The sequence below is a fragment of the Prionailurus bengalensis genome, chromosome B4, assembly GCF_016509475.1.
Source record: "Prionailurus bengalensis isolate Pbe53 chromosome B4, Fcat_Pben_1.1_paternal_pri, whole genome shotgun sequence".
Taxonomy (NCBI): Eukaryota; Metazoa; Chordata; class Mammalia; order Carnivora; family Felidae; genus Prionailurus; species Prionailurus bengalensis.
Window position 1 is genome coordinate 79,233,192 of NC_057358.1, and position 15,147 is coordinate 79,248,338.

General features: G+C 55.8%; 1 protein-coding gene across 2 annotated transcripts; it reads right to left on the reverse strand.

Moving 5' to 3' along the window:
- Positions 1 to 42: 42 nt before the first annotated feature.
- Positions 43 to 14,629, reverse strand: SPRYD3 (SPRY domain containing 3). 2 transcript variants are annotated; one of them, XM_043564040.1, is made up of 11 exons: positions 14,363 to 14,629; positions 12,726 to 12,872; positions 11,662 to 11,737; positions 11,033 to 11,157; positions 10,578 to 10,713; positions 9,557 to 9,742; positions 3,285 to 3,434; positions 2,771 to 2,828; positions 1,981 to 2,100; positions 1,724 to 1,896; positions 43 to 1,387 (listed from the first exon to the last, which is right to left on the reverse strand). In XM_043564040.1, the coding sequence occupies exons 1-11, from the start codon at positions 14,383 to 14,385 to the stop codon at positions 1,253 to 1,255; spliced, it is 1,329 nt and encodes a 442-aa protein (XP_043419975.1). In that variant the 5' UTR covers positions 14,386 to 14,629; the 3' UTR covers positions 43 to 1,252. The 2 variants fall into 2 exon arrangements, with proteins under 2 accessions (XP_043419975.1, XP_043419976.1); XM_043564041.1 differs by lacking the exon at positions 14,363 to 14,629 and adding an exon at positions 12,994 to 13,110.
- Positions 14,630 to 15,147: the final 518 nt, after the last annotated feature.

Here is a 15,147-nt window from a genome sequence, read left to right on the forward strand (position 1 = left end):
CGGCCCTACGGACTGGAAAGGATTCCCTTGTCCAGGCCATCCTGATAAATACAGAAACTCCATCTTTATTGGCTGTATAAACATCTCTGGGCTGTACATACATTTCATACATCGTAGTGGAGGGCCGAAGGGGGGACACCAGCAACACAGCAGCTCACCCCCTTTCCCCAAGGCCCACCCACTCTGTGCAAACCAAGGCTAACAGCTCCCGCTCCCTCTTCCTCCCAGGAGAAGTCACTGTATGGGAAGGGGGTCAGGGGTCGTGGCGGCGGGAGACAGGAGGGCTTGGTAGGGGAGGACGTATGTAAGTGCTAGAATCAAACACTGAAGCAAAACAGGCAACTGGCACGGGCAGCAAGCTGGGACACGGGTGCAGCAGGGAAGGGGAGTGAGGAGCCGAGCCGCCTTCTGCGCTTGCGACCACGGCTCCGGGTCTTGCCTTCACCGTGCATCCCAGGGAACTAGGGACAAGGGTACCACGGGTGTCCCAAGGATGGCAAGGAGGGGATGGGAGCAGAGGCCCCAGGCCCCCTCACTTGGCAGCCCCTCTCTCACTCCATTCAACACGTAACAGGCACCCGACTGTGTGTACAGTTGCGGGGAGCCAGAGACTCAGATTCTCTGCGGGACTACGGTGCCTAAGCAGGCAGTGAAGGAGAAAGTGGGCTCTCAAGGGAAAGAACAGAGACCCTAGAGTAGTCTTCCTGGGACAGCAGTCAGTGGAAGGAGAGAGAGGGCCCAACAGAGCCCCCCGAGCCCAGCCAGGGGGATAACAGCAGCAACTGGTTCACAATGAGGACAGGGAACAAAAAAGGGAGATGCAATGGGAAATACTGTGATAAATAGAGGAGGGGGGTGTCTCTACTCCACCCCCTGCAAAGCCTCATGCCCAAATAGCAGCTGAGACAGGGTGCTCACTCCTCTCCACTCCTATGGCCGGTGGGGAAAGAAAAGGTGCGGGAGTCCACCAGCCAAAGCAAGCGGGACCCACCAATATACCAATTCCATTCTTAGGGCCTGTTCCTGTCCAACCAGGGACTCAGGTCCAGGACTGACTGATGATCGAGGTAGCACCAGGTCAGAAACATGGGCACACAGGAGCTCGGCAGGGGCCTGATCTGGGGGGAGGCGGAGGGACTATGAACTCCCTGGGGCTGCTGGGTAAGCAAATCCTTGGGGAAGGCAGGAACTGGGCACCCGGTTCTGCAAAGGGCGAGGAAAAGGAGACGGGGCAGGTCTAGGGAAGAAGCCCCTAGCCACTCAAGGGATGCAGATCCACTTTGACTTTCTCCCCACAGCTCAGCATTCCAATGGTGGGAAAGAAGCCGCCAGAAGGTACAACAGCATCCTTCTTCCCGATGATCTTGCCGTTCCGAGTGAAGAAAACCTGGGGGTGGAGGCATGTAGAGGAGTGGAGCAGGTGGGCTCTAGCCTCTTCTGATGATGCTACTAGAGCCACACAGGCCTGAACCCCAAGCACTGCCAACTCCCAGAAGCCCTCGGGGGGAGAGACTTAGGGTGACGTGGGAAGTGACCACAAGGGGGCGTCTGGAAACCAGCTCCCCACCAGAGTCTGGGCAACGTCCAGCACCTCAGAACAGAACACGCCCACCGCCAGGCCTTCCCCTCTTCCCTGCGTTGGCTGGGGGTCCTATTCCCCAATGATGCCAGCCCCTGCCCAGGCCCAAGAACCCTAGTCCAACGCCACCCTGTCCCCACTCACCACCACCTTCTTGCCCTCATGCTCCTGCTCAATCTCTTCTCCATCTTCTTCTTCTTCCTCTTCCTCTTCTTCCTCTTCTCCCTCCTGGTGCAGGTACATGACATTCCGGACATTCCGGACGGCTCGGGCAGTTGGGGACAGGATCACTGTGTCACAACTGTCATCACTGTCACCTAGGAGGCCAGGAAACTGAGCTCCCGTGGTACTGCCCCCACCATCTGCCTGACCAGCCTGGTCAGCCACCCCCACCTACTCACCCTCACTGTCCAGAATGTAGTCCCGGGGGAACATGATTCCACAGCCCATAATGTCCCCTTTGTAACAGCGTGGCCCGAAGGGGTCCCCCACACCACTGCCGTGGAAGATCTTCCCATCATCTATTGGGGGGGGGGAGGGGAGGGAGAAGACACACACTTGAAGGAAGGGCTGATCCTCTACCCTCCACCGGGCGAGAGAGAGGTCCCTGCTTGAAGTTGAATGCTTGCTCCTCTCCCTCTCTGGCACTGAGGAAGGGAAGGGGTCAAGGTGAAACAAAGATGGAAAGACAGGAGTAGAAAGAGGGCACCATATTAAGAAAAAGAGACACAATATTCGCTCAAGATGCTAAGGGGCAGCAGACTCCCTCAGGATGCTGGCAGGAGAAGGGAGAGGGGACAGGGGCTGAGGAGGGGATGGGGATGGCACTGGGAGCTCATGGCAACTCCTTTCTAAAGAAAGCCCTAAAGGAAATGAAGCAGACCAAAAAAAGAAACTGCAGAATCTGCAAGAAGGGCGCAGAGGGAGCCAACTCAGAGGCCTGGAATGTCCAGTTTGGGCCCAGATCTCCCGCCCCTGTTTCGGCTCCCCTCGCTTTTCAGGCCGGGAGGAAAAACACAGACAAAGAGAAAGCACTAGCAGCTTGGGAAGGGGAGATGAGACAGCAGCAGGGGAAAGTCTCACCAGCCAGACGCTGGAGGGGAGGCCTTTTGCTGGGGGTCAGGAAAATGGATGTCCCTGTGCCTCTACAGCCCCCACGGCCTGAGCCGCCCCGGGGCAGCCCCTACCCACCTGCATGGTAAGCCACAGAGCCTCTGCTCCAGCCAGGGTGCCTGTTCTTGGGATAATCCTGCACCAAGAAGGAAAGAGAAAACCTGTGGTCTCATGCACAGAAAAAGAACAGGAGAGAGGGCATCTGCACATTCAACCTTCTGAAACAGGCTACAACCCCAGAGGGCTGCTCACTCCCCTGCAGCCTCCCACCCCCTTCAGGCACTTGAGGTTGCAGGGGATGCAGGGAAGGTAACAAGGGTGTTTGGCTTTCACAGCCAGGGCTGCAGGCTGCCCCCACCCGACCTGCAGGCCCATTTGAGTGCTGCAGTCAGGACCCTCTATCTGGTTGTGGGTCATGGGGGGTGCGTACCCTCCCACAGCGAACACACACAACCATGCTCGGGTAAAGACCCTTCTCCCTCCACAGCCTGCCCCCCCCTGCTCCCCGATTTCCCCAAGAGCTTCTGAGCCCCATTCCAACAGCCCCAGAGATGAGCAGCTCTCCAGATAAAAAGCCAGCATGAGTCCCCACCTTCCGGGCCAGCCCCAAGGCGATGTAGCATTTCTCTCCAGGGTCCACGATCTCCACCTCAAAGTAATGGCTCCGGGTGCTCAGCGGGTGCCGGGCCTGGGCCAGCCCCACGTCAACGATGCTCTTGCCCTTGCCCAAGTACTCCAGGAGCTGTGGGGGAAGAGCCAGGGGCAGCAGGTGGTGCAGAGGGCAGACTGACACCTGCCCTAGAAACCTGGTCCAGAGGCACTCGGGACCAGTTTCCTGAGCGTGACAAACCCTTGGCTGGAAGGGAAAGGATCCTAGAAGAAACTGGGCCCCAACATTCTGGGCAGGCATGGGAGAATGGGGCGGAGGGGGGGAAGCAAAGGAGGTAGCACAGGCAGGAGGGCTGAGCCCCGTACCCATCTACCTACTGAGCCAAAGCCCCTCTCCTTGCTTTGGGGGAGAGGCGGGCAGCAGCACAGCACCCCAGCTGGCTGAGCACCCAGGACCACACTAGGGGTCTCCAGGCTGTCACCTCCCTGCCCTGAAAGACCCTGCTAGAAGAGGTCTACCCAGGGGCCCTGGACAGGAGAAAAAGAGATGTGAGGACGTGAAGCCTGTGCTGAGAGGAGACATGAGGGGGCCTAATGGGGACAGGGAGGATGCAGAGGTTAGGTGCCAACTCCAGATGTCTGAGGGAGGGGAGACAGCTCAGAAACCACTTCTGCCTAGGATGGGACGGACGTGATTTCTCAAGGGCTGTTTGACTTGGCTGTGGACAGAGCTGGGTCAGGGGGGTGCCGCGGGGAATCAGGGAACCCAGAATGACCAGATCCACTCTTTACTTAATGTGAAGGAGGGGAGCAGGCAGGTCGGAGACATGAAGGCAGGCTTTGCTGTTCACAGCCCCTCTCGGCCCTTTCACAGCAGGGGTATGGAGGTGGAGGGAGAGGGGAGGCGACTGATGGACTCTTGGGGCTCTTCAATTCCACAATGGTCCTGCCTGGGCATGATGGGGCGGCCACCCCCAAGCTGGGAGGATTTATTTATCAGTTGTCATGGTAATTGTGGGGTTATGACTCAACCCCATCCCCTCTTTCCTCACCCTCAGCATCACCTGGGAGTCCTTAATCCCTTTTTAATTAGCCAAACTGCCCCTCAAGACTTTAGTCTACCCTCCCACCCCTCCAGCCCAGAAGAAAACACTGCCTGGGGACCTCCTCCACTCATCCCTGGCAAGCCTTGGGATGCTGGCCTCTCACCCCCAAAGAACTCCTGCCTGAACAGGAAAGGAATTATGCTGGCCTGCACCAGTGCAAAAGCCTAGGTGTCTGTGGCAGAGGCAGGGCCTGCACCCTCACCACCCCTTCAGACAGAACACTTGAGGGACAGGGTCCCCTTCTCAGCCCTCGATCCCCAAAGCCCTGCCACCTCAAGTCCATCCTCCCCTCTTCTCCAAAAGAGAACTGAGGTGGGAGAGGCAACCAGAGGAAAAGCCAGAGCTGCATGGGAAGCCTCCTACATCCACACCCAGGCTTTTTTTCAAATTCCTCCAGCCATGACCTTCTGTGTTTCAGGTTATGCTGACCCTATTTTATTTACACCCCTAGACCAGGTCTTCTCGGTTAGCTCACACTGCTTTCTTTCACCACAAGGGGGTCCCCCCACAGGCCATGTTCTGATTTACCGGGTACTAATTAAAGGCCCACACTGCTGGACTTCCCCTCACGGTCCTGTATCCTCTGCTGGGCCTGGGTTCCTCCTCGGCATCTCCCCACAAGCTGGGAGGGGTAGAGCCTGGTGTGCATTAACTGGCTTAACGCTCCACCCAGTGCGAGGAGCCCCCCAGCCCACCCTCTCCGGCCAGCATTGCAGAACTGGGTGGGGGATCCCACAGCTGCCCTCGACCCACTCCATCCAACTGGCCTCGGCATAGGAAACACAGTGTTCTCCACTTCCAGAGCCAAGAGGCAGCGGCTCCAGATCCTGATCCTTGGGAAAAACCCGCCCAACCATTCCCTCTGCCTCAGCCCTGAGGACTGCGGCCACTGCAGTCTTGTCTGTGGACAGGGTGGGGACGCTTCCTCCAGCTAAAAGGTCAGGAGGACGAAACCCACTAATGTGGGACTCTGAAACCCACTCCCCACCCGGCACAGCATTTCAGACAGACTGCCGACAGCTGGAAGACTAGGTCCCAGCAAATGCCGCCCTCTGCAAGAGAGAAACCACCCGCCCCTTAGGGCGTAAACTGCCCCAATTCATCTGATCCTCTCTCAGCATTTACAGGGGCAGGTGGGGAGTGTGGCCTCCCTGACAGATCCTAGCTTGAGTTCACTCCTCCCCTCCTGAGACTAGGGCTTTAGCAACCTAGTGGAGATGGGAGATTTAGCCCCTAGGGTCTGAGTTGCTAGAATCTCAATGCTGGTCCCTCATCTGTGCCTCAAATGCCTTTCAGTTTGGAAAGAGAATCACACAGCCCTGGGTTCAAATCCTAACTCCTCTTAGTCACTAGAAGCTAACTTCCAGAAAGTGACTTTTGCTCCTTTAAGCCACAGTTTCTTCCTCAGTAAAAGGAATTTTCCTAAAATGGGCGAGAGAAGACTAAATGAAGTGTGTCAAGTGCTCGGCATGGAGCCTGCCCCCAGGTGATCAACACATGTTCCGCCTTTCCCTAAATCAGGAAACGGGGTGGGGGGGCGGGGGGGGGGGGTACCAGAACATACCCACGTATCAATGCTCCGTGAACATGAACAGTCACCCCAAAGCTACAACAGACTATAACTTCGTATCACAGACAGAAATGACCCTTCATCTCAGCCCTTACCTCCAACTCCAGCAGCCCCATAGGCCCCAGAACTGGTCACCGTTCCCCTAGGACAGATGAGCACGCCCCAGATTACTCTGTCCCCACTGACCAGCTGCCCTCCTCTTAGTACTTCTCAAATAATGCCCAAGCAGCAGGAATATTCCCCCACATCTTTGGTGGGGTAAGGGCATCCTTTCCTCAGTGCTTTCAAGCCCCCCGACTCCTGAGCCTCCCTCCCCACACCACCAAAGCCCTGAGAGGCCAAACAGGTGGACTCGAAGCCACAGAATGGAAGCTGCGGGCCAGAGTGCAGAGAGCCTCCTGCACTCCAACCCCCCACCTCCCAGTAGCGCCTTCCCAGTCACTTCTCTGGCTGGTATCCGCCCTCCTCCTCTTGCCAGCAGAGACCCTAATCCCTCTTGACAGGAGCAAGGGAGGGCTCAGTGCCCTGAGGGCCTAGAAGCAGCTGAAACAGGCACCAAGAACGTGCTCCACACTCCCCACCGGCCAGCTCAGGCCCCAACATGGTCTCCTCTTGGGTTGGGTTGGGTTGGGTCCGGGAGGACCCCTGGAGGGTGAGGCCTTATTCACCCCTCTCTGTGTACCAAAGCCGTTGCTCCATCACTAAGGAGTTGTCAGAGGAGCTATGAGCAGGAAACAAAGACAGAATGAGTCTAATCCCCCAGCTTTACCTACTGCCCCCCACCCTCCACACATTACCTCACTTTGCAAAGCCTGGGGGCAGGGATGAGGTGAGGGGTAACACCCCCATCCCTGAGCAAACACAGCAGCGGTTCCTCAACACCCTCAGAGCTCTGCAAAGGAGGGACTCTTCAGGAGGGGAAACTGAGGCCACAGGATGCAGGGGGAAGGATTCCACTCAAGAAAGAGCCAGGTCTGTCTATATACAGGTGCTCAGATCAAACAGACACAACTAAATATCAACTGTTGAAGCTAGGTAGCAGGTAAATGGGTGCACACTGTACCATTTTTTCAACTTTTCCATATGTTTGAAATTGTTCATAATTTAATGTTGGAGGGAAAAAAGAGGGTCAGGAATTCGTTCTTCTCTGTAGGAAGAACCAGTGAGAAGGGAAGAGAGAAGATAACAGAGACTCCAAACTGAGAGCAAGGCCCAGGAGGCAAAGGGTCCCAGACAGCGAGGTAAGCTCACCCAAAAGGGCCGTGGCTAAGAGCTAGTCAGGAGACTGACAGGGGAGGTGGGGACTTAAAGCCCAGGAACCCCGATTCACCTTACAAGAAGGGCCAGGAGGAGAGATGACGGGCTACAGCAGAGGGGTTGGGGAGAAGGGCACAGCATGTGTCTGGCAGTGGACAGAGTGGCAGTGGCAAGGGATCAAAGAATAAATATCTGGACTTAGTTTCACTACTAATTCACTGTTTGACGTTTGAACAAGTCTCTTCACTTCTGTCTGGTGCTGTTTTCACTTCTGTCTGTGTTTTTTCATCAACCGCACAAGAGATCTGGGAGCATGAGGGCTGTCACAAAGACTAGGGGAGGGAGCACCCTGGGTCTGCTAAACATCCTGCATGTCAAGGTGAACGGTCTTCGGCTCCGCACTGGGAAGCCCTGGACTGGATGGCATCAGAGCCTCCCCCAGACCTTTATGGTTCTAAAGGGTGCTCTGCCGGGAACGTCACCCAAGGCGGGAGAAACAGGGCCCATCCAACAGTGGAGGTCTTGAGGCTCCAGGGAAAGGCTCCCCACAGAGGGGACAGGAAAACAGGAAGGGCAAAATGGAGAAACAGCTGAGCTATACATCTTTAGAAGTGGGAGGCACAGGCCTCCAATAGCCCAAATGACGTCTCCCAGGCTCCTCCAGGAGATACAACTCCGATCCCCAGATCAAAACACAATGGATGGTCAGAAGGGACAAGAAGCAGCAGGGCAAGAGACAAGCAGGGATAGGGTCCGAGGGGATGGAAGGAAGAAACCGGGTATGTCACCCTCATTTGAAAGATGGAGTCGCTGGCAAAAGAAGAAAGGCATATATTTCTCAAGAGGCTCATGCTCCAGTCTGCCCCAGAGGAGCAGGTGCTCAGGGAAGAGTGTGCCCACCCTGCCAGCTGTCCCCAGCTGGGGTGAGGGTCTGAGAGAAGAGCCAAACAGCTTATGTCTAAGAAAGAAAAAAATCTCAAATGTGTGACCTGAGGGCATTGGGGGAGGGCAGAGAGGAAGGAAGGCTATTTATAAATGTCTACAGGATTCTACATCAATTAGAAAAGATTGCCTGGGAGGAGCTGGGGCCAGAGTGGGGACAGGTCCAGGCAGGGAAAAGATGCCAGGAAAACAGTCTTGAGGAGAGGTCAGGGATGAGAGCTGGAACATCGCCCTGGCTCAGTCCCAAGTTCAACTCTGTAGATGTTGTCAAAATGATGGTGGAAGGGGGAAAGAAAGAGATGAGGATCAAAGAGTGGGCATCTGAAGCCTCCCGGCTTGCCGCCATTGCAGCCCTCAGACCCCACTGCCAGAGGGGGTGCAGAGTGTCAGGAGCAGCAGGAGGGCACACATTCTGCCATTTTCCTTGAGTCTGACTCACCTTGAACTCCAGAAATGGGGGGAGCCTTGCTCATAATCCACTCCCACCCCCCACTGCTTCTGTTTTGCTATCAAAGGCTAAGCTGAAAACAGCCTGGGTTGGGGTGAGAAGGCCAGAGGGTGGAGAAAAAGGTTGAGCCGGGAGCAAGAGGGCGGGAGAGGGACAATTCGAAGTGGGAGGCCGGAGCAGCCCACTGGAGGCCAGGGCCAGACCCCTGACTCAGCATCCATTTACTCCCAGCCCAGCATGAGGCATCGAGGGTAGATGTGAAGAATTTCCCTCTCCCAAGGTCCATACACTCCCCAAGAAAGTTTCAAATCCAGGGAGAGACCAAAGCAGGTATGAGGAGACGGTGTATTAAAAAAGCAGACTCTGGAGGGTCAAGGATTCTCAATGAATCTTCATTTGCCTTCATTCGCATTCCTCTATCAAAATGTAGGGGAAAGACAGAAGACATTGACATTGACACTTACTCAAGACAGATCTCAGAACCTTCCCCCACAGGAGCAGGGCTTGTGACCACACATAACCTGCAGCACAGTGAGTGGAGAGCTTGGGCCAGCTGAGCTAAGACTGGGCTTTTGAAAGGAGGATCCAGGCATCCCACCTCCAAATGAGCCCGGATGTGCAGGGCAGCAGAGGCCACCAGATGCAAAAAGAACCAAAGAAGGCAAAGGAGAACTACTGCTGTTCTCAGAGTAAAGCAACTAACCTGAGCTCTCAGTGACACAGAAGGAAGACAGCCAATCAGCACTAAGGAGAACACAGATCTGGATTCAAGAAGTCGCCTCAAGGCCCCAAGTTCCCGTTTCCCAAAACTCTATAAAAGACACTGCCCTCACTCCCCATTCTAAGCAATTCAGACATGCGTATGTGGCCCACAGAGTTCAGCCCAGGCCTCCCGGTCCAACCCCCACCACTCCACCCCCTCCTCCACTTACAGTTCCGCACACTCTGACATCATGCAGCCGACCCCACTCGTCCTCGTAACTGTCCACCATCATGACGCTGTCGTCCTCGCGGCCCAGCTCAGCGTTGAGGTGCAGCCTCACCTCTTCACCCAGAGAGTGCATGCCCACTGCTGGGAACAGTCCATCTGGGGACATGGGCATGATGGTGGAGCCCACCTGCAGCGGAGGGAGGGAGGAAGGGAGCTGCCGCCTGGCTCACTTTTCCACAGCTCACCTAATTCTCACAAGGGTACTTTTGAGATGATGCAACAAATAACTACCACACACACTGACGGCAAAACAGAGGTACGGAAAAGTTTAAAAAGTTGCTAAGCACGCCTGGCCAAGCAAGGTATCCACAAAGCTAGAGGGCAGACAAAAATCTCTTGACTTGCTGCCAAATGTTTTTGGCATGTGTGTGTTCTAGAGGCACAGACGCTAAGGAGGGCCCCCCGACCCCCACCAAGGCCTGAGAGAGCAATCTTCCCAGGGTGGGAGATGGAGCAGGACAGGAGACGAAAGACAGCTGAGGGTCTCTCTTCCATCGCTCTTACCCATCTCTTCACCGCTACTAGCCTGTCTCCAAAAAGGGAAGGAAAGGAGAAGCGAAACAAGAAAAATAAACACAGAATGGACATATCCCTCAAAAGCATTCAAGTCAAATCTCCGAAGAGGACCTCCAGCTTATGCAGCCAGGCTGTAACCTCTTCCTCTCCTTTTCTGCTCAAACTGTCCCCCAAATAACCCAATTCGGTCCCCTACAATCTCTGCCCATCCTCCACTGCACTAACCCACCCCTGTGCACATATCATCTAGCCAATGTCCTGGCTTCCCCTGGGCAGGGAAAGTGTCTTGTCCCGTACACAGACTTCAGAAGAACCTGAGGCTGGCCTGAAGGAGGTGGAACTAAAGCCTATGGGTCCCTGAGCAAGCCCAGCCAGATAATTTCCACTCCCACAGATCCTCGGATGGCTTCAACCCGCTTAAATCCCACCTGGGATTTCCCACTCACCCGCTTCCCATTTTTGGTGAAGAAGATCTGGGCAGTCTGTACATCAAAGGACACGGGCTCAATGCCGCAGCCAATCCGGTCCCCAGAGTTGCACTTTGACCCAAACTGGCGGCCCTTGGCTCGGCCATTGTACAGCCTGCAAACAGAGCGGCACAGACACAGGACCTGAGCCTGGCCTCCCAACTTCTCCACGGCACTGACCCCTGGGGCCTACCTTGCTGCTCCCAGTCACCCTGCCATGGCATCTGTGTCCACGCATGAGCTCCACCCTCCCCTCCAAGCCTACAAACCTCCAAGGGTAGCTATCAGGCCACCTTCCCATCCTGATCAGAAAAGTCTATGAAAATACCCCAAGACAGGTGAAGGAATGGCAAAAACCACGTCCAGGTAGTCCTTTATATCTAAGGTTCCCGAATCCACAGGAAAGGGACAAGGTTCCACAGGAGGCAACTCACTTGCCATCATCAGCGTGGTAGGCTACAGAGTCGGGCAACCAGCCAGGCTGGTGATCCAAGCTGTAGTACTGAGGGACCAGCCCCACAGCAATGGTGCCCCGCACCCCGCTGTCCACAATCGACACCTACAAGGAAGAGCGCAGGGGGAAGGAAGTTAGCAGGCATCGGGATGAATTTCTGCCGGGGTGGGGAAGGGGAGTCAGACATCAAAGGCTCAAAGACCCTCAAAGAGACAAAAACATGGTAATCAAAGAAAAAGAAAGGACACTGAGGGGAGAACTGGGGAGACCAGGGGCCTACTTTGTCATGATTACCCAGAAAATCATTTGGAAGCTATGGAAAATGATAGGAAAATGAGCAGATGCTGGGCTCGGGTTAGGAAGTGGGAAAGGACATGGGTCCGAGTCTGGGGTGTGGGTCATAGCTCCTCCCCTAGCTGAGGGGCAGGAGAACAGAAGAGACAGGGTGACAGCACTGGGGCATCTATCTCTCAGCTGAGGCACCATGGTATTCTGCGCCCTTTTCTCAGCCAAGAAGACAGCCCTGATGGCAAATTAAAAGAGAGCAAGAATCTCCTTGGAGCTTAACAATCTCACCCCCTGCTCTCCCCCCCACACTGCCTTGATCACCTCAAAATAATTGCTGTCCTTGGTCAGGGGTCGAGAAGCCACGTAGCAGCCAACTTCACCGGAGTTTCCATGGTAACTAACAGAAGAATGGGGGGGGGGGTTTCATTAGCAGCCTAGCCCAGGAGTGGGGGGTAGGGCCTCAGCATCCTCACTGCTGCCCCATCCCCTGGTAAGGGCCAACACAGAGGAGAATCTATCAGGCCACACTTCGGGACATCTGCACAGACACCGTAACAAGATACTTGAGGTCACCCACCCCTCCTGCTGCCTCCAGCCAGGGTCCAACCCACATCAGACCAACAAGAGCGTGGCTCCTTCATTTCTAGGAGGCAAAGAATGCGGAACCTCCCTTAATTGCCTAGCCGGGGTCTCACAACCCTGTCTAACCTCAATCCCTCATGCTGCAGCTTTGGCCTTTTTCTCTGGCTCTGTCTTCAGTGGAGCTGAAGCACAGCTGGTCTCTATCCTCTGCACCAAAGCCCTTCGTAGACTGGAAGACGGTTATTCAGTCCCCACTCCTCAACTTTTTTGCCTTCAGGCTAAACAGCACTACTTCCTTCCCCCCCCTTCAGGGACAACTTTGTGACAGAATTAGGCTCAGAAGGAGTCAGGGAAGGGGTTCAAGCCAGAAGAGAGAGAAAACAAACACAAACACACAAGCCAAAGGGCTGGAAACTGGTGGGCAGGACGCACTGTGGGACTGTCCTCCCAAAACAGGAAATCCACTGCCTCTGAAACGGCTACTCTCCACCAAACCCCACCCCCTGAGATGCAGGCAGAAGGAGACCCAGACAAGCCACACACCCACTGGAGTCCCCTCAACGAGGCACTTGGGCGACTCGACACACCAGCAGCTTCCTCTCTCTTACACGACTGCTTCTAATGTGGACCAGGACAGAGTGACCCAGAGACACAGCTCCACCCCGCTCCACTCAGAAAGGCCTCCAGGGTCAAAGGCCCTCGCAGGGCAGGTGCCAACAGTCGTCTGCCTCTGAAAAGGCCCCTTTTCATCTCTAAGACCTGGCAGAGCAAGGAAAATGTGGAAGCACTCCCCCTAAACTCACCTCAAAGTGTCTCCGTCTACAAGAATGTGCTTGAACCTCTCCTGGTATCGGAAAGCCCGGACCTCCCGAATTTCCCGGATCCTCCGGCGCCAATTCAGAAACCGGTAGTGCAGGTTGAGGTCATCCATCTTGTTCATGAGAACAAACCTGCCATGGGGAGAAGGAGACTGAGAAGGAGACTGAGAAGGAGGCAGGGCCCAGAGCACACCAGAACGTGGAGAGGGCACTGGACTCAAAGTCAGTCAACAATCCCCAACCTCGTCCTTACATTCAGCATTTCCTGAGCTCCTACTATGTGCACTGTTCTTGGTGTTAGGAGTACCACTGTGAACAAGATGGGTGGGATTCCTGTTCTCACAGCACTTCCGTTCCAGTGCGGGAGGCGTGACAGGGAAGACACGGACCTGACGACATCGGACAGTAGAGGAAAAAAGTAGAGTGGGGTGATGCAGAATAAAGGCGTAAAGTCTAAAGACTACTTTGGATACAGCGGACAGAGGAAGTCTCTCTAAGGTGACACTTGAGTTAAGAAGCCAGGCGTGGGACAAGCTCAAGAAGGAGCACTTCAGGCAGAGGGGCCAGCCAGGACACAGGTCGTGGGGTGGAAGGCAGGCACGGTAGAGGAATACAAAGGCCAGGGTGGCTGGTGCGTAGGGAATGCGTGTGGGAGAGTGTTCAAGAAGAAGATGGGAAAAAGCCAGGAGCCAGAGCAGACCACAGGTTAAGGAGTCTGGATTTTATCCCAAGCGGGACAGGAAACCTCTGGAGGGTTTTAAGCAAGGAAATGACGGGATTTTTAAGGTTTATCAGATGTTAAAGATCATTCAGGCTGTTGGCTGGAGAACTGATCACAGATATACAAGAGCAGAAAGAGCGAACAAGTAAGAGGCTGTTGGAGCAGCTCCAATGAGAGATGGCATCCACTAGGAGGGTAGCAGTGAAGATGGAGAGGAGTAGGATGACCTGGATATTTAAATCACCAACGGTGCTAATATATGAATGAATGAATGAATGAATGAATGAATGAACGAACGAATTTTTCCTGGAAGCCAAAAGTGACGAAAATGGGAGGTACGTTTCTCTTCCCATTGCCCAAACATTGGGACAGAGGTTCCATCAAGGCCTGACAGTACCCTGCATACAGTAGGTGCTTAAATGAGCCTTAGCTGGGCTGAATTCGACCCCAAAGCGCTTGTTACACCCTTCTGCGGTAGCCACAGGCACCACGTGGCCCAGAAGGGTTGGCACCGGCGGGGCTGCCCTCCTCACTCGCCGCCTGGGCTCCACCCCAGATAGATAGTGGCCCCCAGACCTAAGGACGTCCGCTCGCCCAGAACCGCACAGCCTTGGCACCCGCGAGCGGTGGCCGCACCGGGTCCCGCCTCCAGCCCGGACACCGCCTGGCCCTCAGACGAGACCAGGGGGCAGGAGGGCCGGGCTCGTCAGCGCGACTACACCCAGTCTCCCCAGGCCCCGCACGGGGCCGAGGAGGGTCCCGAGGCAGGAAGCCCAGGGACCGGGGCGCAGGCCCCGCCTCTGACCCCGAAGCCTCCGCCCAGGACCCCCGCCTCCCGCCTCAGGCTCCGGCGGGGGGACCCGAAGCCTCCGGGACCCCGCCCCCCCCGATCCCCGCCTACCGGGGCCGCCGCGTTCTCCTCATCCATAGGCCTCTCAGCTCCTCACACTAGCTCTTCGGCCGCCGCCACCACACACATCCGGGTCCCCGCCCTTCCTACGCTCTCCGAGTCCCGCCCATCCCCACCCTCCCCGGCCAATCTGCAGAGGCCCAGGACGACAGGCATCTGCAAGAACCAATGAGAGGACGCAGGCAGGCTCGGGCGCGGCCCGGTGAACTGGCTACCTAGCGCAGGGTAGGGGCTGGTAACCCGAGGGTGGGAGGGTGGAGGCAGCGACGTGGCGGCGCGGACGCCGCGCCGGGCGCCGTGGGCGCGGACTGGGCGGTCAAGGGGCGGCTCCCGCGCCGGGCGGGGCGGGCGGGGAAGGTCCCTGCGCACCTACAGCTGCTGCCAGTCTTGTCTGCGCGCTCGTTCTGTGGCACAGACAACGCTGAAAGCAAGCTTCGTAGGAATGTCCTCTTAAGCCACCCAGCAACCTTATGAAATGACCTTATGAAATGAATCTTATCATTATCTCCTTTTTGCAGATGCAGATCTTGAGGCTGGCCTCCATAGCTCGTGCGCCTGTTACCATGTGCTTTATATTTATTCTCCAGAGCTATGCTATTACCATGTGCTCTTTATCCCCACCCCCCACCCCGAGCTCCACGTCTTGTCACCTTCCGCTCATTCTGGGAAGGACAGTTCATTCCAGGAAGAGAGAACTTCGGATGCAAAACCACGATGGCATGAAACCTCTGGCTGTTACGGAAGGGAAGCTTTGGGTGTGACGTAAGGAAAGTTAG